Source organism: Delphinapterus leucas, chromosome 8, assembly GCF_059928025.1.
Source record: "Delphinapterus leucas isolate spDelLeu-1000000601 "Yukka" chromosome 8, BTC_Dleu_Yukka2, whole genome shotgun sequence".
Lineage (NCBI taxonomy): Eukaryota > Metazoa > Chordata > Mammalia > Artiodactyla > Monodontidae > Delphinapterus > Delphinapterus leucas.
The window spans coordinates 26,975,566-26,999,303 of record NC_143136.1 but is presented as its reverse complement, the minus strand read 5'-3'; the positions used below and the strand labels follow the sequence as shown (position 1 = coordinate 26,999,303).

General features: G+C 34.3%; 1 protein-coding gene across 6 annotated transcripts in view; it reads right to left on the bottom strand.

Annotated features, from left to right (window-relative positions):
• The window catches only part of KANSL1L (KAT8 regulatory NSL complex subunit 1 like), a 155,580-nt gene that overhangs the window by 56,593 nt on the left and 75,249 nt on the right, over positions 1 to 23,738 (bottom strand). For 4 of the 6 annotated variants that reach the window (XM_022567571.3, XM_022567574.3, XM_089916425.1 and 1 more), the window contains one exon: positions 8,699 to 8,903. In XM_022567571.3, coding sequence (XP_022423279.1) covers positions 8,699 to 8,903 — 205 coding nt within the window. The remainder of the gene's footprint in view (positions 1 to 8,698; positions 8,904 to 23,738) is intronic. The other 2 variants (XM_089916426.1, XM_022567577.3) reach the window with 2 other exon arrangements.

The window sequence follows — 23,738 nt, the reverse complement described above, 5'->3', positions numbered from 1 at the left end:
TGTGACCACCTGGAGGGGTGGGATAGGGATGGTGGGAGACACAAGAGGGAGGAGGTATGGGGATATATGTATATGTATAGCTGATTCACTTTGTTATAAAGCAGAAACTAACACACCATTGTAAAACAATTATACTCCAATAAAGATGTTTAAAAAAAATAAAATAAAAAAATAAACAGTAAGGAGAAACCAGACCGAAATTCCACACTTTGCTTGTTAATCTGCTCAGCTACATATCCAAGAGTTCAATGCTTACAAGTTCTATTTTCCACTCAGCAGTAGAATATTATTCAGCCAACTTTTCTATCACTTTATAATAAAGATCACTTTTCTTCCAGTTTTTAACATTCCCTTCTGAAATCTTACCAGAATCACCTTAGATGTTCATATTTCTTTCTAGTAACATCCTGTTCTTGACAATATATCTATTCTCTAAGATGATATCACCTTTGTCTTCTATCCTCCTCACTTCCTTCTTAGCTTTCATTGGAATTTAGGCTTTTTTTTAGTCACACACCTCAAAATTCTTCCAGACTGTACCCAATTACCCAACTCCAAATCACTGCCACAATTTTAAGTATCTATTAAAACAGTATCCTACTTCCTGGTACCAAAGTCTGTATTAGTTTCCTAGGGCTGCCATAACAAACTGCCATAAATTAGGTGGCTTAAAATCACAGAAATTAACTTTCTCATAGTTCTGGAGGCCCAAAGTCCAAAACTGAGGTGTTAGTAGGGCTGAGCTTCCTTTGAAGGTTCTAGGGGAGAACAGTTCCTTGCATCTTTCCACTTCTGATGGCTCCTGATGTTCCCTGGCTTGTAGTAGTATAAGTGTACTCTCTGCTTCCGTCTTCACAAAGTCTTCTTTGCTGTATCTCTGTGTCTCAGATCTCTCTCTCCATTCTCCTATAAGCGGACCAGTCACAGGATTTAGGGCCTATCCTAACCCCCAAATCATCTTACCTCCAGATCCTCAACTTAATTATATCTACAAAGACTATTTCCAAATAAGGTCACTGTATTAGTTTGCTAGGTCTATCACAACTAAGTACCACAACTGAGGGTTTAAACAACAGAAATTTACTCTTTCATAGTTTTGGAGGCTAGAGGTCAGATCAATGTTTCAGCAAGATTGGTTTCTTTTAAAGACTGTGAGGAAGAACTTATTCCATCCCTCTGTCCAGCTTCTGTTTTTGCTGCCAATTTTTTGGTGTTCCTTGGTCTGTAAAAGTATAAGTCTGATCTCAATCTTCATCTTCACATAGCATTCACTCTGCATGTATGCATCTGTGTTCAAATTTCCCTTTTTATAAGGACACCAGCCATATTGGGTCATCTTCACATGGCATTCACTCTGTATGTATGCATCTGTGTTCAACTTTCCCTTTTTATAAGGACACCATCCATACTGGGTTAGGGTCTACCCTAATCACATTTTAACTAATTACATCTGCATCAAACTTATATCCAAATAAGCTCACATTCTAAAGAACTAGGGATTAGGACTTCAACATATGAGTTCTTGGGAACACAATTCAACTCAGAACAGTCACATTCATAAGTACCAGGAGTTAGACCATGGACATAACCTTTTTTTGGGGTGGTGGTGTAAATATTTAGCCCAGTATAGTTGTTTGCTTTTTTTTTTCTTTCAATGCTTTGAATATTTCATTCCACTCTTTTTGCTTGCATGGTTTCTGAGAAATTAGCTGTAATTCTTATCCTTGTTCTTCTACAGCTGTTTGTCTCTCTGCTATTTTTCAAGATTTTCTGTATCTTTGGTCTTCTGCATTTTGAATACTATGCCTAAGTATTTATTTTTTGGTATTTATCCTGCTTGATGTTCTCCTGCTTCAGTTTCGTGAATGTGTGGTTTGGTGCTTGTCATTAACTTTGGAAAATTCTCATGTATTATTACTTCAAATATTTGTTTTTGCTCTGTTCTCTTTCTCTTCTTGGTATTCCAATCACTTATCTGAAACACCACCTGAAATTGCCCCCAAATTCTTGGATGTGCTGTTCTGTGTTATTCACTCCCTTTTCTTTCTGCATTTCAGTTTGTGAAGTTTCTATTGACCTATATAAGCTTGCTGATTGTTTCCTCAGCCATGTCCAATCTACTGATGAGCCCATGAAAAGCATGCTTCATTTAGGTTACAGTTTTTTTTTGTTTCTAGCATTTACTTTTGATTCTCCTTAAGAGTTTCCATCTCTCTGCTTACATTAACTATCTGTTCTTGCATGTTTTCTACTTTACCCATTAAAGACTTTAACATATTAGTTATTTAAGAGAATTCCAATACCTTTGTCATATATGAGCCTGGCTCTGATGAATTCTTTGTATTTTCAGAGTTTTTTTTCCCTATCATGCCCTGTAATTTTTTGTTGAAAGCTGAACATAATGTCATAGGATCTGAGGTAAACAGGCCTTTATTGTGAGATGTTATGTTAATCTAAGAGTCCGAGTAGGACTGCGTTTAATACCAGTTATAGTTGTAGGTGCCAGAGGCCTCGAATTCCTCCAGTGTCCTTGTTTTTGTCTCCCCTGTTAAATAGTTCTCCTCAGAGGGACTATATATTTTGCAGCTGTAACCCACTGTTACTATACTGGCGTTCTGTTGGTGTTATGGTAAAGAATGGGGGAGAGAAAGCATATCTACTATAGTAGCATAACCTACTATAATCTTACAATTAAATCTCAGTCTTTTGGTGGGTCTGTGTCCCTGGTCTGTGACTTTAACAAGTGTTTCTTATTTTCCACCCCCATTCTCTCTTAGGTGAGACAGAAAGCCTACAGAGGGCAGGAGTGGGAGAAATGCTCTTCTCTCAGATGGAATAAGGCTCTGGTAAAGTTTTTTTTCCCTGAAGAGTAAACCTTGTAATAGATAATGCTCTAGGCTTATTTCATAAAGGTTACCCTTCCCTTCCATTCCAGAGCCACTAGGGATCCTTTTTGGCTCTTCATTCTGAGAACTTAGTTGGGTGCCTAGAGGTAAAGTCCATGGAAGTGTGAGGTGTGGGGTTCCCTTAGGCTGTAGTCCCCAGGAGTTTTTCACTCTCAGACTAGTCCACACTCAGCCTCAAGCAATTCAACAAAATTACCATTTAAGTGCTCCTACCAGTTAGTTTATGATTGCTATGGTTTCTGCTCCAGGTAAGCAGATCTTGGCTGTGACTCTTTGGATTTGCCTGTCTCTCCATATTTCGGGTTGGCGGTTTGCTCTGCAACCTCAATTGTCTGACGGGTTCATGAAAAGGCACTGATTTTCAGTTTGTTCACCTTTTTCTCGCTGCTGTAAGGACAGTTGTGACAACTTCCAAGCTCTTTACATGTTGGAGCTGAAACCAGAATCCCCCTAATGTCTTTAATAGTATGATGATTTTTTTCGGTAACTTATACATGTAGTTATTGCAGTGAGAATATTGATTGGCCAACTATATATATTATATGCTACCTAGTAGCGGAAGACTGCCACCTCTCTCCATTGCCCTTATATGAGCTGCTCTCAACCAGTACCCTAGAGAGTTAAACACTATAGAAAATGATTTAAATAATTATTTTCTAAATTCTGCCAAGGATGTTACATAGCTAGTACCATTCTAGATGCATAGGAGTTAGTTTATTACATAAAATGGATGCCTTAGCCATTTTATCCCTTAATATTTCAATGTGTATTTCCTAGAATAAGTATATTTTCTTACATAACTGCAAAATATCACATTCAGGAAATTCAACATTGATACAATATTTTAATATAATCTAGCATCAATAGTACAGTTTTGTCAATTGTCCCCATATTTTCCCTCCAAAAGAACTGTGATCTGGATCATATATTCATTCAGTTGTCATATATCTTAGTCTCTCTTTCAATCTGAAGCAGTTCCTCAGGCTTTCTTGGCTTTTACTACATTGGCTTTTTTTTTTTTTTTTTTTTTAGGTATACAGGCCAGTTTTCATTTCTTAATAGCATGTTTCTGATTTTGGCTTTGTCTGATGTCTCCTCATGGTTAAATTCAGGTTATGTATGTCTGCTCAGAATACTACATAGTGATATTGTATCTTTCTAATAGGCTACATTAGTTTTTTTATTTTTATTGTTCAAGTTTTTAAACATACGCAAAAGGAGGGAGAATAATATAGTGATCCCTTATGTACCTACCTCTCCAAATTAACCTTTTACTGTTCTCACTTCATCCATCCTCTTCTCCCTTTCTTTCCTTCACTTCATTGCTTTGCTCTGATATTTTCAAGCAAATTCTTAACATTGTCCTGTTACCCATTTCACTACTGAATGCATCTCTTAAAAATAAGGCCTTTTCCTCACATAACCACAATATCATTATCACACCAACAAAATTATCAATTATTCCTGAACATCATCTAATCATCAGCTGTGGTCAATTTTTCCCAATGATCTCAAAAATGTCTTTTCAGGGTTCTTGTTCAAATGAAGACCCAAACCAAGTCCACACATTGTCTTTGGTTGCTGTGTTTCTCACATCAGTGTCATTCAAGGCCTTGGTGGGTCTCAGGAGTGCTGGCTCCTCCCCTGTCCTTCTGCTGCTCCAGCCCAGCCTGTTTGGCGCTGACCTCTACTACCTCCTGCTGAGTCCGGGGCAAACCCACACAACTAGGGCCCTCTCCTCCAGCCCCTGCACAGCATGGCCTGTGCCACAGGGACCCTGGGACCTGGAGGTCACTGTTCTCGGCTGTTCCCTTCTCTGAACAGACATAGGCTACGTTAGTTTTGATCACTCAGGCAAGGTTATTGTCTGGTTCTCTACCATATAGTTAAGACAATATCAATATCCTGCTCCTCATCAAACTTTTCCCCAATCCTGACCCCAGACTTTTCATGCATTGATGCTTCTTACCCAGTCAATCTTTACTATGATTATTGCAATGATTCTCTAATTTGACTGCTCACTCCACATTTATTAATCAGTATCCTACTCTATGCAAAAGTCTTCCCTTTCTCCTTTTAATCTCTCTCTCTCTCTCTCTCATCAGGATACACTCATGGCTACCTATATTTTCACTGGGTTAATTACTGTCCTTAGCTATTTCAGTGCTCAAAGAGCCCCAGATTTGGCCAGTGGAAACCTTTCCAAACAAGCTCTTGGGTTTTTTTTTTTGACATGCCCCCATCATTTTTTTAAACACTTCCTTGCCTTCTGGTAACAATAAGACGTTCCAGGCCCATTTTATAGCCCCTCTTCCCCAACCCTGGAGATCAGACACTTCTCCAAAGATCTATATTTCCTTTCAGTAAGGAATAGTATTAGAAAACAAGAATGAGTGCCACATGTTCTCACTGCTATCATGGTAAGTTTGAGTGTAGACTTGTCATATCCAATTTGGTAGCCATTATCCAAATGTGGCCATTTAAATCAAAATTAATAAAAATAAAAATTCAGTTCCTCAGCTGCACTAGTCACATTTCACGTGGTCGATAGTTACATGTATTTAGTAGCTACCATATTGGACAGCACAGATATTTATAGAGCATTTTCGTCATTACAGAAGTTCTATTAGATATTACTGTTCTAGACCCTTTCACAAAGCAAATCAAGGAAACACACACACACACACACACACACACACACAAATTCTCACTCTCCATTGCCTTTTAAATATCTTTCTACATTCCACTACAATAATTCTTTCACATATTAATTATTTATTGAGCATATACTGTTGGACAGTTACTGTTCAAGACCCTGTAGGTTCAGAAATACACAGTTCCTGTTCTCAAAAAACTTGCAATGTAATGAGAAGACAGAAAAATAAATGGAACATTATTATAAAATAATGGATTATTATTATAACACAGGGTGCTACATCATTATATACCCCATAGTGGGAATATCAAGGAAGGCTTCCTGAGAGAAATGACATTTATTAAATTTAGAAAGGTAAATAACTATTACCCTGGAAATTTGGGGGATAAGTTGGGGGTGGGGCCATTTGCTGTTCTCCATCATTTTTTCCCACCTCTGTTACAATGACTAAAGTGCTTTTTTTAATCTCCCCCCTAAACCCTTTCAATATTCTGTTTATCTTTCCAAACCCATCTTTTATGGTGCATTTCTAAATGCCTCTAACCAGATAAAGCTCCTTCCCCCATTCCCAAATATACAGTCTTTACTGATTTCAAGCACATAAAAGATTTGGTTTAGCCACTGTGGAAAACAGTATGGAGATTCCTCAGAAAACTAAAAATAGAATTACCATATGATCCAGCAATCCCACTCATGGGCATATATCCAGACAAAACTATAATTCAAAAAGATACATGCACCCTTGTGTTCACAGCAGCGCTATTCACAATAGCCAAGACATGGAAACAACCTAAATATCCATCAGCAGATGAATGGATAAAGAAGATGTGGTACATATATACAATGGAATACTACTCATACATAAAAAAGAATGAAATAATGCCATTTGCAGCAACATGGATGCAACTAGAGATAATCATACTAAGTGAAGTAAGTCAGAAAGAGAAAGACAAACACCATATGATATCACTTATATGTGGAATCTAAAATATGACACAGATGAACCTACCCATGAAAACAGAAATAGAATCATGGACATAGAGAACAGACTGGTGGTTGCCAAGGGGGAGGGGGTTGGGGCAGGGATGGAGTGGGAGGTTGGGGTTAGCAGATGTAAGCTTTTATACAGAGAATAGATAAACAACAAGGTCCTAGTATATAGCACAGAGAACTCTATTTAATATCCTATGACAACCATAATGGAAAAGAATATTAAAAAAAGAATGTGTATATATATATATATATATATATATAACTGAATCACTTTGCTGTACAGCAGAAATTAACACAATACTGTAGATCAACTTCAATAGAAAATATTGATTAAAAAAAGATTTGGTTTATTTTTGTTGTTATCAATGTACTAATGGATAAGAACATGGCTTCGGAATCAGACTTATTGTTTACTAGCTGTATGACCTTGGGAAAGTTACTTAATCTCCCTAAACTTCAATTTCTGCATCTAAAGGTGGGATTGATAATGCCTCATAGCTTTATGTTTGAGGACTAAATAAAATAATGTACTGAAAATGCTTAGCATTATGACTGGAATATGGTAAATTATATGGTCTACTAGTAACAATGTTAGACATGTTTCTTCCTTTGTTTGCTGAAAGTTTTAAATTTGTTCACACTTTTCCAGGCCAATCTTTATATTATCAAGGCATATGCAGTACTTTAGTAATATTGAGCAAATCCCCTAAATTATTCAGATAGATTCCTTCCAGTCAGAATATTAAGGCATATTCAAATGTGAGATATTTTTGATAGACAATTCTATTTATAACTATGAAATTATGAAATCATTTTCAAATATATTATTTCTCTATTGCTTGTAGTAACTTTAAATAAAAAATAATTTCTTATATAAAAACTTTAATAAAATATTTTCCTATTAGGTTTATTAAATATGTAAAATTTCTTAAAATTCTGAAATAAAACTTTCTTAAAAATTTCAAGTTGGGAAAGCATACTACTAATACCTGAACTACTAAATGGCAAAAATCAATCTATTAATAAAAATTAATTTGTCAGAATTCACGTTCCTATTTATAAAAGGATCCTATAAAACCAAATTTGAAATTGGTTCCTAATGAAACAAAGCATCTTGATTTTTTTATAGAAATATATTTAAAAATAGTTAGTGTAGTAATAATCAAAAACAATATTAAATCAAGGATAATTTCTTTCCTTTGACATATTATTTAAAATAGATAGCTAGTGGGAAGTAGCTGCATAGCACAGGGAGATCAGCTAGGTGGTTTGTGACCACCTAGAGGGGTGGGATAGGGAGGGTGGGAGGGAGGGAGATGCAAGAGGGAAGAGATATGGGAACATATGTATAACTGATTCACTTTGTTATAAAGCAGAAACTAACACAACATTGTAAAGCAATTATACTCCAATAAAGATGCTAAAAAATATATATATATTGTAAAATAAGGCATAAATAAATAAACTTGATCAAACATTTCCCAGATTTTCCCAAATCATCACCATTATTATTCATTCCCACAATAAATATTTCATATTGGCATATAAAAAATATTAGAGAAAAAAAGCACATTATACCATGAGGACTAGAGATAATTTTGCCCTCTGTCACAGCTTATTTAGCTATGCACTGAAAGATGCATACCTAACATGTTGCTAACAAATGAAAAATATGCTTTTCAAAATGAACGCTTTTAATGAAGCATATTTTACTTGCAAAAAGGGTAAGCATGGTCATCTAAAACTTCATTGCTTATATGAAAAAGGAGTGCCCACCAGGTTTAACAAATACCAAACATAAAAGGGAGAGCAATGTCATTTCCTCCAAAATAACTGAAAGCCCTGCAGGTTGTTACTTTTTTCTTTATTAAGCAAAAGGCAAATATATAATACACTTGTGTTTTCCTTGTTACCCTTACCAGTAAAATTTTAAAATCAACTTGATATGTACATTTCTTTCAAACTAGTTTAAGCATAATAGTGATTTAAAAAAATGGAAATGTGAGAAGTTTCAGAATACACTATGTTTAAAAATTATTAAATCCCACTTATTCTAAACAACTATGTACAGTTCATATCCTCTAACCTGTGAAATATATTGACAGTAAAATCTTTGTTCATGTTTTGCCAAAGGCGACCTTACCTGCGGAGTCCAATAAAAAGCAGGGCTCAATCTGTAGAGTTTTCGTTTGTGGAAACTCTGAAGTGGCCTTGTTCGAGCTGCTGTACTCATGATAGTCAAGGATGGAGATTTCAATCTTGTCCTGTCTTTTCTCCTTTTCTTACTGTGCTTCTGGTTAAGTAACCAGCTACTGGAGGAAGAGAGCTCATCTAAATTCTCTGAAGCACTGATATGCCATGAAATAAATGGGAGTGGAGGGAATAAAACAAAACAAACAAAAAAGACAAAGAAAACTAAATGTAAATCACCTTGATCTATTATGACAGAAGAGTATTAATTTTAGCCAATTTTGTGGTAACAATCGATGAAAGAATTAATATTAATGGGAAATTGCATTTCAAGTTGTGAATACAGAATTTCTATTTTCTCCTGCAAAACAAATATCCCATAGGTTAGAAAAGCTTACATGAGTTCACTAGTACAATGTAAACGTTCACTGTAAATCAATAATTCATGAATGTTACAGTGTTGAAACTACCTACATCAAATTCTTTTTGAATAAGGGTGAAATTATATAGGATTACGGGTTTTAAAAGGGCTAAAATCTCATCACTACATCATTAGCTGCTCTTACATAAGCATTACATATCGTTTCAGTGAATTTTGAAATGAAGATGCAATCCGACTACATTTTAAGAATCTTTTCAAACTTCTGATGACACAGAAGCCACAAACTATAAAATATTAAAACAGATCACACAAACTGCACATGAAATAAGCATAATTTTATAATCATTCTTCATATTAATTTTTAAACATTTATTTAAATATTTTAAAACATCAAAACATCAGGAGGAAGTTAATGCCTGCCACCACATAAATTTAAATTCATTTATACCAGTATATTATATATAAAATATTCGGCTTTTTGGGCACTATAATATACCAGTTTCAACCTTATTTATATAAGACAAAAGCTAGTCAACTTAGCATTCTAAGATCAACAAGTGAAACTGCTGTACGTGATATTGCTAATCAACATATGAATTCTAAATGTGCTATTTGGTTCAGGTAGAATCAGTGTTTAATGGTAAACATAAGATATGATTTTTCTATAGCAGTATCATTGGTTTTGAATATTTACATCTGCTATAAGATATTCTATTATCTTGTAAATAAAGCAAGTAATTCAAGAACTTTACATAGTAATAAGAAACAAGAAATAAAGGTACCTGAACGGCTTATGTTGGTGAAACCAAAATAAAATATGGAATTTGGTGACTACATATAAATAAAATTGAGTATGTACTACTGGCCAGACCAGTATAGGTAAATTGGTCTGGCCCCTGCCGCTGGCTCTCCTGCTGCATCGTGCATCACACTCCGTCTGGTTCCGTGTTCCAGCTGCACTGCCTCCTTTCATTTCAAATAACTCGCACTCACTACTCGCTATTATATATAATTTCTGCTTCCTGGAATTTTCTCACATCCTCCTTCACTTACATAATTTCCAATAATCATCTGGCTCTCAGTTCAAAAGTCATTTCCTCAGGTAAGTCTTTGAGCCCTTGCATAGCCCCTCCAAAGACTAAGTCAAATTCCCTTATGAGCTCTGATAGTACCATTTACCTTTTCTTCATAGTATTTTTCATGGTGATAAGTTTACATTTATTTGTGTTATTATCTGATTAATGTCCTTCTCCTTTTCTAAGACTGTAAGTAGTACAAAGACAGTGGCTGTTTTGTTTAACTTTGTATCAAGAAGTTCCTGATATTGTACCTTGCATACAGCAAATACTCAATAAATATTTATTGAATGAACGGAGAAATATAAACATATATATTTGCAGATTTACCCACTCCAGCTCAGTGCTTTGCACAGTGCATGTATAACACCACATACTACACCTAAATAATTAGTTTAGTGAATGAGTAAACATGGAACATTCTAGTTTAAGACCCAAAAGAAGCTCTAAACAGAAGGCTACAAGAGTCCTTTCAGAAAAATAAGTTACATATTTACACTGCCTTGAGTTCCATTCTAAATCTCTAACTTTGGTTTAAAAAGTTAGTTTCTGATAGTAAGATATGATGTACCTTATTTTATCTCATAATCATATATGCCCATTATAAATTTATAAGAATAATAAGCAGATGAGAGCTATAAGATGTTTTGATTTGTAAAAGAGAAGGCATGGATAAAGTTTAAAATTTTTCTTCTAATTTAAAAAGTGCAAAATGACCGAGAGCTTTATCTAAGAAAATAAGCCAAAAGTCATAAATTCATGTTTTATTAACATTGTTAAATTTCTCTAAGTTACTTAATGACTTTCTGATATAATTGGTTTTCTATTACAATCTTAGAAAATCTTAGCAGTTAAGATATTTATGGATAACAATAGGCATTCAATTTGCTTTTACAGAGTATAAATGGAAAACTTCAAGTGAATTTTTTAAATAAAAATTTTACTATACTGATTACTACAGAAACCAAAGGCCCAGAAGTGAGGCAATTAATCTTTTAACTGATATTTTATTATAAATCCCTATAAAAATCAATTTCTGCAAACATTATGTACTTGCATCAAAATTAATAAAACAATCTAAAGATATGGGTTTATGGGGACATATATTAGCTAACTCCTTGGTGCCATCTTGGGGGTGGTGATAATGGTGGATGGATATGGAAGAACAGTCTAATTTCAACCTATTTTTTAATAAACTCAGTGAAAGATAGTCTAGAATTTTTAGTAAATTATTCAAGTATTTCATAACCTTTTGCCTAAGCCAAATTATTTTCTTAGAAGGACTGAAATAATCATTATAACGCTCTGCTCAAATGCTTTTAGTAAATAAGAAACTTTGGGTCCTGGTTATAAATTTAGGATTCTAAAACCATAAATAGACAAGACTTCATGAAATTGTTTTTATCTTTTAATCTCAAGGAACAGCAGCAGAGAATAATTATTCAACACAGAATTTTAAATTACTGTTTTAGTACTGTTTTCAACATTTCCCCCACATTCATGTATTCTTATACTTAATACACTTAAGAAAAAGCAGAAATCAACAATGGAGAAGAGAATTATAATGTGTATTATCTAAGAACTTACGATAGCCCCCCAGTTCCCAATCTACTCATATACACAAATACCCACACCTGCTATACTGGGCTGAACAGTGTCCTCACAATATTTACATCCACCAGGAACCTCAGATTGTGACCTTACTTGGAAATACAGTCTTTGCAGATGTAATTAGGTAAAATGAGGTCATACTGGATTAGGGTAGGTCCTATATCCAATCACTGATGTCCTTATAAGAAGAGACACAGAATTAAGGAAGAGATCCACCCAGGGAATAATGCCATGTGAAGACAGAGGAGAGAAGCCAAAAACGCCAAGGACTGCCAGGAACTGCCAGAAGCCAGGAAAAGGCAAGGATGGATTCTTCCCAGAAAACTTCAGAGGGAGCATGGCCCTGCCTGACACCTTGATTTTAAAAACATCTAGCCTCCAGAATTGTGAAAGAATAAATATCTGTTATACTAAGCCACACACTTAGTGGTGATTTGTTATAACACCCCTACAAAATGGATATATTCATAAAAGTACACACCTAAGAATCACTATTTTTGCATAACTTATGTCTATTTCAAGTCTACTTTGATTTTTGGAGTTCTTTGATGACTTCAACCTATAGCAGCTAAGGTAGGTGCAACCTTTTCCAAACTTTCCCTGATGCCCAAAGTCCTGCCAATAGTTGAATTTAATACCTTTCTTTCCCTTGATAATGTTTGGAGAAATTAATGCATCATATACTCAGATATATTCAATGATATTTTAAAGAAATTATATAAAATTGGACTTTATATAAACTTACTAAAATGGCCCACTAGGGGCATTACTTGTCCTCCATATGGCAAAACAAACATCTCTCTCAAACGGCCAATAGACCAAGATCCAGGCATTATCTGCTACATACAGAGAAAACAGTGCATCGACCAGCCCATTTCACCTACTCTAGGAATTAATTAGGAAAATTAGACCCCTTACTCAAAAATACGAGTCTCTTCAACCGTAGCAACAAGAAAATGTGTTGGAGTACACTGTAAAATGGCATTCTAAATTAGATATGGCCCCTAAAAAAAATTAAGGTACTTACCTGTTCTAAAAAATTAAGGTACGTCTTAATGCAGCCATTAAAATGGAAAAAAAATTTTTAAGTATAGAAAGCTTCAGATATACTTTGAAATAAGATATAAAACGGCTTCCAATAGATCTCAACTATGAAAATAATGTAAAAAATGATAGGAAGGAAATATACTCTGAGCAATATAAGTGATTTCCACTTTCTTCTTAGTATTTTATGAATTTTTAACTTTTCATACAATGAACTTATATAATTTTATAAGAAGAAAACAAAAATGTCATCCAAAATTGCAGTCTTTTTTTTTGGCATTAGGAATTTCTAATATTTACATTTTAAAATGTAACATAACAACCAAATGTAATATGGATTTTGTTTGGGTCCTGATTCTAACAAATTATCCTAACAAACAAATTTGTTAGAATAACAAATTATTCTAACAAAATCATAAAAAGATGATTTTGAGACAACTGGGAAAATATGAATATAGAGAATTTCATGATAGTGATAAATTATGACTAATATAAGAATAATAAAAAAAGCAGATGATAACAACATGGTGGGTATGTTGAAAAAAAGCTTGTCAGAGAAATATACAGAAGTATTTACAGTTAAAATAACAACCAATAGAATTTATTTTTTAAAAGCATAGGAAAAAAATGTGTCAGGAAGGGAAATAGCTGAAATGAGTAGCAAAATCTTGACAACTGTTAAAGCTGGGAATAAGTTGATTCACTTTGCTATGCCTTCTATATGTTAAAGCTTTTCATAATAAAGGTTGAGAGAAAAAGAGACCGACCATTGCAGTGTTATTTGCTATTCTTATCTCTGGCTCTTAATTTCAAGTGGGACTTGAAATTACAAAGTATAAAGGCAAAGGGACTAGGAAGCCAATATGATAGCTATATTGTTCTGAGTATTGTGACATAAAATTTGCCAAACATTTCTAGCTAATCTATAGTTTGGGAGTACAGTTCAGATTCTTCAATATAATCTGTGAGCTGTTTTTCTGACATATAAGATACAGTTTGAAATTGAGACTATTTTACTAATTATTATTTTTCATTTTAAAGGAAAATTTGCAAATAGAAAAAAGCTGAAAAAAATAAAAGCTAAAATATTTTTCAAAATCTCATCATCTAAACACAAATATAGCTTTAATAAAAACTTTAAATTTTATCCTTCAAATCTTTTTTTTTCCTATGAAATCATACTGTACAATGATTTTGGCATCCTGATTTTTCCACCTAACATTCCAAAGGAAGTATGTTCCTATATGACTACATCCCTTCTATACACATAATTTTTTTTTTTGTGGTACGCGGGCCTCTCACTGTTGTGGCCTCTCCTGTTGCGGAACACAGGCTCTGGACATGCAGGCTCGGCGGCCATGGCTCACGGGCCTAGCCGCTCCGCGGCATGTGAGATCTTCCCGGACCGGGGCACGAACCCGTGTCCCCTGCATTGGCAGGTGGACTCTCAACCACTGCGCCACCAGGGAAGCCCTACACATAATTTTTTAATAGTTATATGATATGCCTTCCAGTGGCTGCATCACAATTTATTTAAACATTTCCTATAACATTAAGTTTCAGACTTATATTAACAGAGGTTAAAAGGGAAAAGTAAAGTTTTTACAAAAGAAAATAATTCCTACTGGTATTATTTTAAAAACACAGCAGGAGAAGTTTTAGTTCCTTATTGATGTTGTACATCTAGCTAATACAATAGTTAATGACACTCATAGAAACCCAAAATTATTTTGAAAACTTCAGCCTGGAATTTGCTGCTAAAAATGTTTTCTCATAACTGAAAAGTGACTATTGAAAATATTATGAGGGTAAAAGAATTACTTTATATGTTATTAGTTTACCAGTTTAGCAGCAGTTTTTCAATTGTGATGCCCAATTAGAAAGAATCGTTGCATTTCGTGAGATAATTATCATTAGTGGAATTAAGTAGCATGACAATAATTAGAATTTAATTTCATATCATATTCTGGGACTCATTAAAGTAAAAACAAACAACAACAAAAATCTAGCCATTATTTCAAGTAGAAATTCACTTTCCCAGAGATAATACCCCATGGGGTAAATAAGGATGCATTTACAACATTTTATCTTCATTTTAGAGTATGAGATCTAAAAACCAATAACTGTCTCTATGATGGTAAAATGTAATGCTTCATTTGTTTGAAGACTCAATCTTTTCAGCTGCTCAGTTCCTGGTGACTCATCTTAAACCCTGCTGCCAAGATTAATAAAGCTAAGAAAACAATTCTGAGTTCTGGGAGATACTTCCATTAAATAAGAGATGGGGGTTGGGAATCAATAAATAAAAAGTGGAAAAAACAGCTGCCCTGAAAAATAATTAACCAAGTGAATTTACTTTAGACATTGAAAGAAAAAGATCATTAGGATATTATAAAAATTACCTTAAATATTTTTAAAAAATTATATCAAGCATTAAGTTCTACATGGTCCACTAAAAATTAATACATAGAATAGGTAACCAAACTTTAAAAATTCAAAATTTAAATTTCTTCCAACCTAACTATATACCAAACTTATGATATAATGTGATATAAAGCTAGAATGAGAATGCTTTATTAGAAGCACTTATGAGTTTACTTATCTGGTAAGTCCAAATATACAGAATACAGCTGAAATTGCAAAACCCTTTTAAATAACCAAAAGAGATCTTAGTAAGTCCATGTATGAAAGCTCACTCCTGTTACTGTTAAGAGAGAGGCCTTCTCTCTTACTACAGAATGTCTCTTATTATAGTACAGGTACTTCTACCACTCTAACTTTGGTTATCTGATTTTCTAGTCCAGAGTTAAATTTGTTGAGAGGAAGCAGAATTTCAGGAAACAGCCATGAGACCAACAACTGAAATACCAATCTGACTATGGGAGAGAAAAAGCAAATAAATACAAAATATTTTTGTTTTGAATGCTGATTACCTGAAAGAAATCTTAAAAGTCATTCCATTCATTCAAAAAATATTTATTCGTGTCCATGTTATGACTCACTGATCTAGATGCTAGGAATATAGCAGTTAATAAGACAGACCAAAAAAATTCCTACTCTCATGGAGCTTACATTCTCATCCAGGAGGACACAGATAATAAACAAGCAAAAAATAATAACAAAATTGTATCACACTTGTCATCTCATTTGATCCTCACAACAACCCAGGAAGCAAACTATTCTCATTTCAACTGTGATTTAGAAAGTTGCCTAAAATCACAATGCTACCAAGTTGCAGAGTTAGGACTGATCTCAGACCCATCTGATTCCAAAACGATTTTAACAATGCAGTGAGTTTTCTTCATAGCGTTTGATCAGGATTTTAAATTTCACATTTATTTGTGTGATTATTCGGTTGATGTCATTTTTACCCAATTAGACTCTACACCATAAGGTCAGAGATCGCACCTGGTTTTGTTCAACATCATATCCCAATCCAATCCAAAGCCTGGCACGCTGCCATCACTCAGGTATTTGTTGGCTATTAAGTGAATTCTTTTATAGATAAACAATTATTAATCTCAATAGCCTCTGAGGATGTGGTCATAGTGATGAGCTTGAGTTATCAAAGAAAAACTGAATTAAGTTCAGTATCATCCAAGAAAGGCAAAATGTAATAAATTTTACTTAAACAATTCTTCCCAATGGCTTATATGAAAGTTTTTAACATTTGAATAGAATTATCATTTCTCCTACTGTCTTGGATACTTCTTTCCATAATAACTTCTAGATTATCCTTTAAAGTTACTAAGATATGTTGAGTATAGTAATTTCGCTTTATTCACTAAATCTCTAGATTTAAGCTAACATAAAACATCAAAAGCAAAGCACAATAGTGATGTTACAAAAAGATATACATTTTAGGCTGTATTGAGACCTTTTTGTTTTTATTTTTAATTTGTTTGAAAAAATGGAATTCCTTACAAATAAGCATTTAATTGAAGAATATTAGCATTAGAATCTACTTTACAAAATATTTGTATTCCAGTAAATTTAGGATAAAAAACAGTGAGATGTAAAGAGATTAACTGACTTGCTCAAGGTCACAAAATGTCAAAACAAAAAGTATATGTAAAAAGGGCATACTTCCAAAATCTCAGGTAACCCAAAACCCACTAAATTAAAAACCACTATAATTAAGAATTAACAAAAGTTAAAACCTTCTAGGGGGGAAGAAGGAGATTAAATGCCCAAGATGGTCTTTTGAGAAGGTATGTTTAGTGTAATGAGAATAAAATCCAACAGTGTGTTTACCTGGGTTTACAAAGTCCCAAACAAATTAGGTAGACCAAAAACAAGTCAGCAACTTTTTATCTTCCCAAGAGGTATGATGGAAAAATAGGTGGTACCTCAGTGACTCCTAGTACCTATGTGACAGGTGTCTTCAGTAATAGCTGGCCTATAAGGCTCTACATATGCCCTCAAATACTTATCGTAACTCTGGCCACTTTGAAGTACTTCTTTAAAAGAGTAAGAATAGTTGTAAATCAATGACCAGTACCCTGCTAAGGATTTGAAAGAAATATATCCACAATTTTAATATATATTATATACTGTCTCCCAGTAGCTGGTATGTTTACTGCAAGACATACTTAAAACTCTTAGTTGATGACCTGATGAGTGATATACTACATTTTAGTAGATAAAACATGTGCCATTTAAGATGATAGAATTGTAGAAACTGGGTTACAGTGTAGACTTAATGACTGTCAAATGTTGGTTAAGACTTTACAAAATTTTTAGAAGCAAGAGAATATCAATATTTAGATACCATAATGAAACCAATAACTGGACCAGTCTCTACCAGTAACTTTTAGGGTAACACTGAAGTGAGATTTAATTCTCTTTGTTTCACTTTCAACGAATTAAATATCACATTCCTACTTCTACCTTAAAATTTTGGTATTTTATGGTTATAATTTTAACAACGTAGTACTAAAAATTGTATTTTCTATTTATCCTTTTTGAAATGTACAATTTTTACCTTATTTTAACTTTTTTATTGTAAAATATAAGATACCTATAGTTAAGCACATAAAACATTTATCTTTTGAGAAGGTATGTGTAACTTGTATATATGAAGCAATACCTCACCTACTCCTCCACTGTCCCATAATTACCACTCAGGTCAAGAAAAGGAACATTATCAGCACCTAAGAAACCCCTGCCACATGTGGACCTCTCCATCATACTTAATGTAGAAACATCAAAAGTTAAATCAGTACAGATCTTTCTCAAATTATGATGGGGTTACATCCTGATAAACCCATTGTAAATTGAAAATATTTTAAGTCAAAAATGCATATAATCCCAAACATCATAGCTTAGCCTAGACTACCTTAAACATGCTCAGAATACTGATATTAGCCTACAGTGAGGTAAAATCACCTAACACAAAGCCTATTTTATAATAAAATGTTGAATACCTCATGTAACTTACTGAATACTATACTGAAAGTGAAAAATGGAATAGTTGCATGGGTGCAGAAAGTAAGTATATTGGCTGTTTACCCTCATGATTTGTGGCTGTCTGGGAGCTGCAGCTTGTTGCCATTGCCCAGCATCACAAGAGATTATCGTGCCACATATCACTAGACCAGGAAAAGATCCAAATTCAAAATTTGACATACAGTTTCTACTGAATACATATCACTTTCGCACCATCATAAAGCTGAAAAACTGTAAGTCTGACCATTGTAAGTCAAGGAACTTCTGTACTTTTACCAGCCTCCTGAGAATAATTTAAATCCATTTACCTTCCTCCTGGCCTATATGCTGTTGTTGCCATGGAATTTTTTTAACCCTACTAGACATATTTTCTACTGTTTGTTCACATATAACCATATCGTTATTACCATATTATTTGTTCTTCATCCCTTCTTGCATCTCTCAAAAGGATCATCACTTTCCACTGCCTGAAACACTCCCTTTATGGTTATCATTAATTAGAGTCTACTGGTGACACACTCTCAGTTTTGCTTTGTCTGAAAACAATTGTGTTTCAAGGTCAGACTTGAAAGATGTTTTCTCTGAGTATAGAATTTCTAGATAGACAGTTATTTTCTTTCAACACAATGAAGATATCATTTCACTGTACTCTGGCTCCTATTATTACTCTTGAGAAGTCAGCTGTCAGCTGAACTCTGGCTTCAATTAAGGTAATGTCTTCCTCCTTTCCTGCCCCGACTGTTGCTTTTAGATATTCCATTTGTTTCTGTTTTTGCTTTTTTCCCCCACATTTCCTCTCTATTTCTAGGGGTATACTTCTTTTTATTTGTCCTGCTCAGGAATCTGTGTTTGACTTCCTGAATGTGATGTCTTTCATCAGATCAGGTAACTTTTCATCCAATACCTCCTCAACTATTGCTTCTGCTCCAGTCTCTATCTCATCTTCCAGGCCTCTAATTAAGTCTCATATTAGACCTGCTCAATATAGTCTCCACATTTTGTTTTTATTGGCTGCACCTGGTGGCATGTGGGATCTTAGTTCCCCAACCAGGAACTGAACCCATGCCCCCTGCAGTGGAAGCATGGAGTCTTAACCACGGGACCACGAGGGAAGTCCATGTTCTCCACATTTTTAAATGACTTTTGTATTTTCCATTGTTTTGTCTCTTTTCCTACATTCTGGAACTTTTCTTCTAATCTATCTTTTACATTATGAATTCTGTCTCCAATTGTGTCCACAGTGCTGCCAAACTCACTTGGTTTTTAATTTCAGCATTTTTCAGAGGTTTTGGACCTCTTTCAAATGTGCTAGTCACTTTTATAGATTCTTCCCTGCAGGTATTTTTAAGCCTCTTTTATTTCTAAAATCAGAATAAGCACTGTTTTTTAAATAATCAGCATTTGATAATTCGAATATCTGAAAACTTTATGATCTGCTTTTGCTGTTATTTTCTCCTTATTCTTACTGTCTTTGCCCTGTGTCCTCATGTTTGATTATATTTGACTGTGTGCTGATCACTGCTCTCGAAAAATTATTCATGAGGATTTCCTGGGCCTAAGAAAGAAGGTGCCTTCCTCTAGAGAGAATCTGCATTTGCCTCTGCCATCATCCATTCTAGAACCATTGTAGTGTCATCCATTCTAGAACCATTTTAAACTAGGCATTCCTTGGATGACTCATTGATACAAATTTGGACTGAAAATCCATGTCAAAGTCCCCACCATGGTCACACTATCTCAAAGTAGGTTTGCTTTTTTAATTTTATCTTCTGCTGTGCTCAGCACCAAGGCAACTCTCCCCATGGTGCCCCAGGAATGGGAAAAGGGAAACAGTTTTTTTTTTAATTGAAGTATAGTTGATTTACAAGGTTGTGTCAGTTTCTGGTGTACAGCAAAGGATATGAAAAAGAATATGAATATATATTCTTTTCCATATTCTTTTCTATTATGGTTTATTACAGGATATTGAATATAGTTCCCTGGGCTATACAGTAGGATCTTGTTGTTTATCTATTTTATATATAGTAGTTTGTATCTACTAATCCCAAACTCCTAATTTAGCTCTTTCCCACCCCTTTCCCCTTTGGTAACCATAAGTTTGTTTTCTGTGTTTGTGAGTCTGCTTCTGTTTTGTAAATAAGTTCATTTGTATCATATTTTAGATCCCACATAAAAGTGATGATATATGGTATTTGTCTTTCTGTCTGACTTACTTCACTTAGTATAATAATCTCTAGGTCCATCTATGTTGCCGTAAATAGCATTATTTCATTCTTTAATGGCTGAGTAGCATTCCACTGTATGTATATATATATATATATACATACATACAACATCCTCTTTATCCATTCATCTATTTTTTTTTAAATCTCTATTGGAGTATAATTGCTTTACAATGGTGTGTTAGTTTCTGCTTTATAACAAAGTGAATCACTTATACATATACATATGTCCCCATATCTCTTCCCTTTTGTGTCTCCCTCCCTCCCACCCTCCCTATCCCACCCCTCTAGGTGGTCACAAAGCACCAAGCTGATCTCCCTGTGCTATGTGGCTGCTTCCCACTAGTTATCTATTTTCATTTGCTAGTGTATATATGTCCATGCCACTCTCTCACTTTGTCACAGCTTACCCTTCCCCCTCCCCATATCCTCAAGTCCATTCTCTAGTAGGTCTGTGTCTTTATTCCCATCTTGCCCCTAGGTTCTTCATGACCACTTTTTTTTTTTTTAGATTCCATATATATGTGTTAGCATATGGTATTTGTTTTTCTCTTTCTGACTTACTTCACTCTGTATGACAGACTCTAGGTCTATCCACCTCACCACAAATAACTCAATTCCATTTCTTTTTATGGCTGAGTAATATTCCATTGTATACACATGCCACAACTTCTTTATCCATTCATCTGTTGGTGGACACTTAGGTTGCTTCCATGTCCTGGTTATTGTAAACATATCCATTCATCTACTGATGGGCATTTAAGTTGCTTCCATGTTTTGGCTTGTATTTGTATTACATGTATTTTAAATAGTGCTGCTATGAACGCTGGGGTGCATGAATCTTTTCAGATTAGAGTTTTTCTCTGGATATATGCCCAGGAGTGGGATTGCTGGATTATATGGCAACTCTATTTTTAGTTTTTTAAGGAAACTCCATACTGTTTTCCATAGTGGCTGCACCAATTTATATTCCCACCAACAGTGTAGGAGCGTTCAGGAAAGGGAATCAGTTTTCTTTCTTATTTACATCTACTGTGAAGGTGTAGCTCCTAGAGGAAGGTGATCTCAGCTAAATATAGGCAGGATTTCATTTTATCGCTCTACTATAGGCAAACCATGGGCTTTGATTTATCATCTTCTAATCCCATAAGCTATTAAAACTTCACTTGATTTTCCTGGATTTGGCTTTGATTTTTCTCTTTCCCCAGAAAGCTATCAAAACCTCAACTTAATTTTGACAGAATTTGGCCTCAGACAAAGTAGATTGCTGTGCATTGTTTACTTTTCTGGGTTCTTGCTTTTTTTAAGATTTTGGCTTAGAAATATCATTAACGACATTCAATAATTTCTCATTTTCTAAGTAAACAATTACAAAAACTCTTATTCAATTCCCCAATTCCCCTTCTGGGTACATATCCAAAAAATAAAAAGCTGGAACTCAAACAAATATTTGTATACCCATGTTCATAGAAGCATTATTCACACTAGCCAAAAGGTGGAGGAAGCAACCCAAATGTTCATACAAGGGTCAATGGATAAACAAAATTGGTCCCAATAAAATAGCAACTCAGGGCCTGGGTGCTGTGGAGGAATCTGTTCTTGGGGATTGGATGCCTCTGCCTAGCTGAGTCTAGTGCTAACTTTCCCCGTCCCTCCCTAACAGGTTCTGAGTAGTGCCTGAGACCTGCTCCACAGGGCTTAGGCATGGGACTGGGGATGCAGAAGTGGTCTGCCCTTTTCTGTTTTCACTGAACAGCTTGTTCTAAGGGAGAAGGAAGTGGGAGAGATCTAGATTGGGTGAGGGGGATGGGGGGGTCAGGGAGGCAAGTGTGTTGTGTTACTATGTCAATAAACTGATTTAAAGTTAAAAAAAAAAGGTCTATACATAAAACAGAATTTTATTCCTTTAAAAAGGGAATGTTGACACAAGCTACAATATGGATGAACCTTGACAACTTTATGCTAAGTGAAATAAGGCAGTCACAAAAGGATAAATACTGTATGATTTCACTTATATGAGGTACCTAGAGTAGTCGAATTCATAGAGCTATAAAGTAGAATGGTGGTTGCTAAGAACTGGGAAGAAGGAAGAATGTGGAGTAATGTAATGTAATGGATATAGAGTTTCAATTCAGGAAGATGAAAAAAGTTCTGGAGATGGAAGATGGCAACTACTGACAAAAATGTGAATTACTCACTGCCACTAAACTCAAAAATGGTTAAAATGGTAAATTTTATGGTATGTACATTTTACCTGAATTTTCAAATGATGAATTTTCTTACCTTCACATTTACTTAAATACATACAATGAATACTATTTATATGCTTAATAGGATATCTTCAGAAAGTGCTTTGTGGTTAAGTATCAAGCTTGAATAACATTAATTAGACTAAGCCCTTACTCCTGAAAAGCTTTAAGTTTGAAAGATGTTTCGTTCATATAAAACTATATGTAAAGAAAAAAAATAAAAATAATATTGGAAAAAACAGAAAGCTACAAGAAATAAAACTAGGCCTCATTTGCCAATTTACTCCCAGAGTCAAAAGGTTCATAAATAAATAAATTTCACACTGCTTCAATACAGATATCCCTAAATCAAAACTTTTTCATATATTACTGTAATGTGAAATTATATATCCTATTAATTTTCAAAATCTATGGTAACATTCTTAAATATGAGTAATGTAGAATAATCTGTTAAATTTATAGAATTTCACTACTATGCATTTATTTTATTAAAAATTCAATTAAATAATACTTTAATAGTTTTACAAATACCATGTACTTTTCACAATATAGCTAAGATACTAAAAAAAAAAAAAACAAAAAAAAAACCCCCTTAGAAATCACATACCATCCTTCTTCAGGGGCAGGCTTCTCTGCTACTGAATAAGGAAGGGAATAGAGGAAAACACAGGGAAAGGGCTGTGTTTTACTTGTCAATGTCTATCCAAACCTTTACCAAACTCCTTCAGCCCCCTTTCCTACTTTTAATTTAGCTATAGTCACTTTATAAACAGCTGCATCTACATCCATTTTAATCTCTTTCACTCCACTTTCAAGGAACAAGTAGATTTCTTCTGTCATAAGGTCCCACCATAATTTTGTGGTATGTATCTCTACATTTCCCATCTCTAGCTCTTTCCCTTCTCTTTATTTTAATAAAGATGCTTACATTTCTTCCATCTTAAAAACAAAAAACACCTTC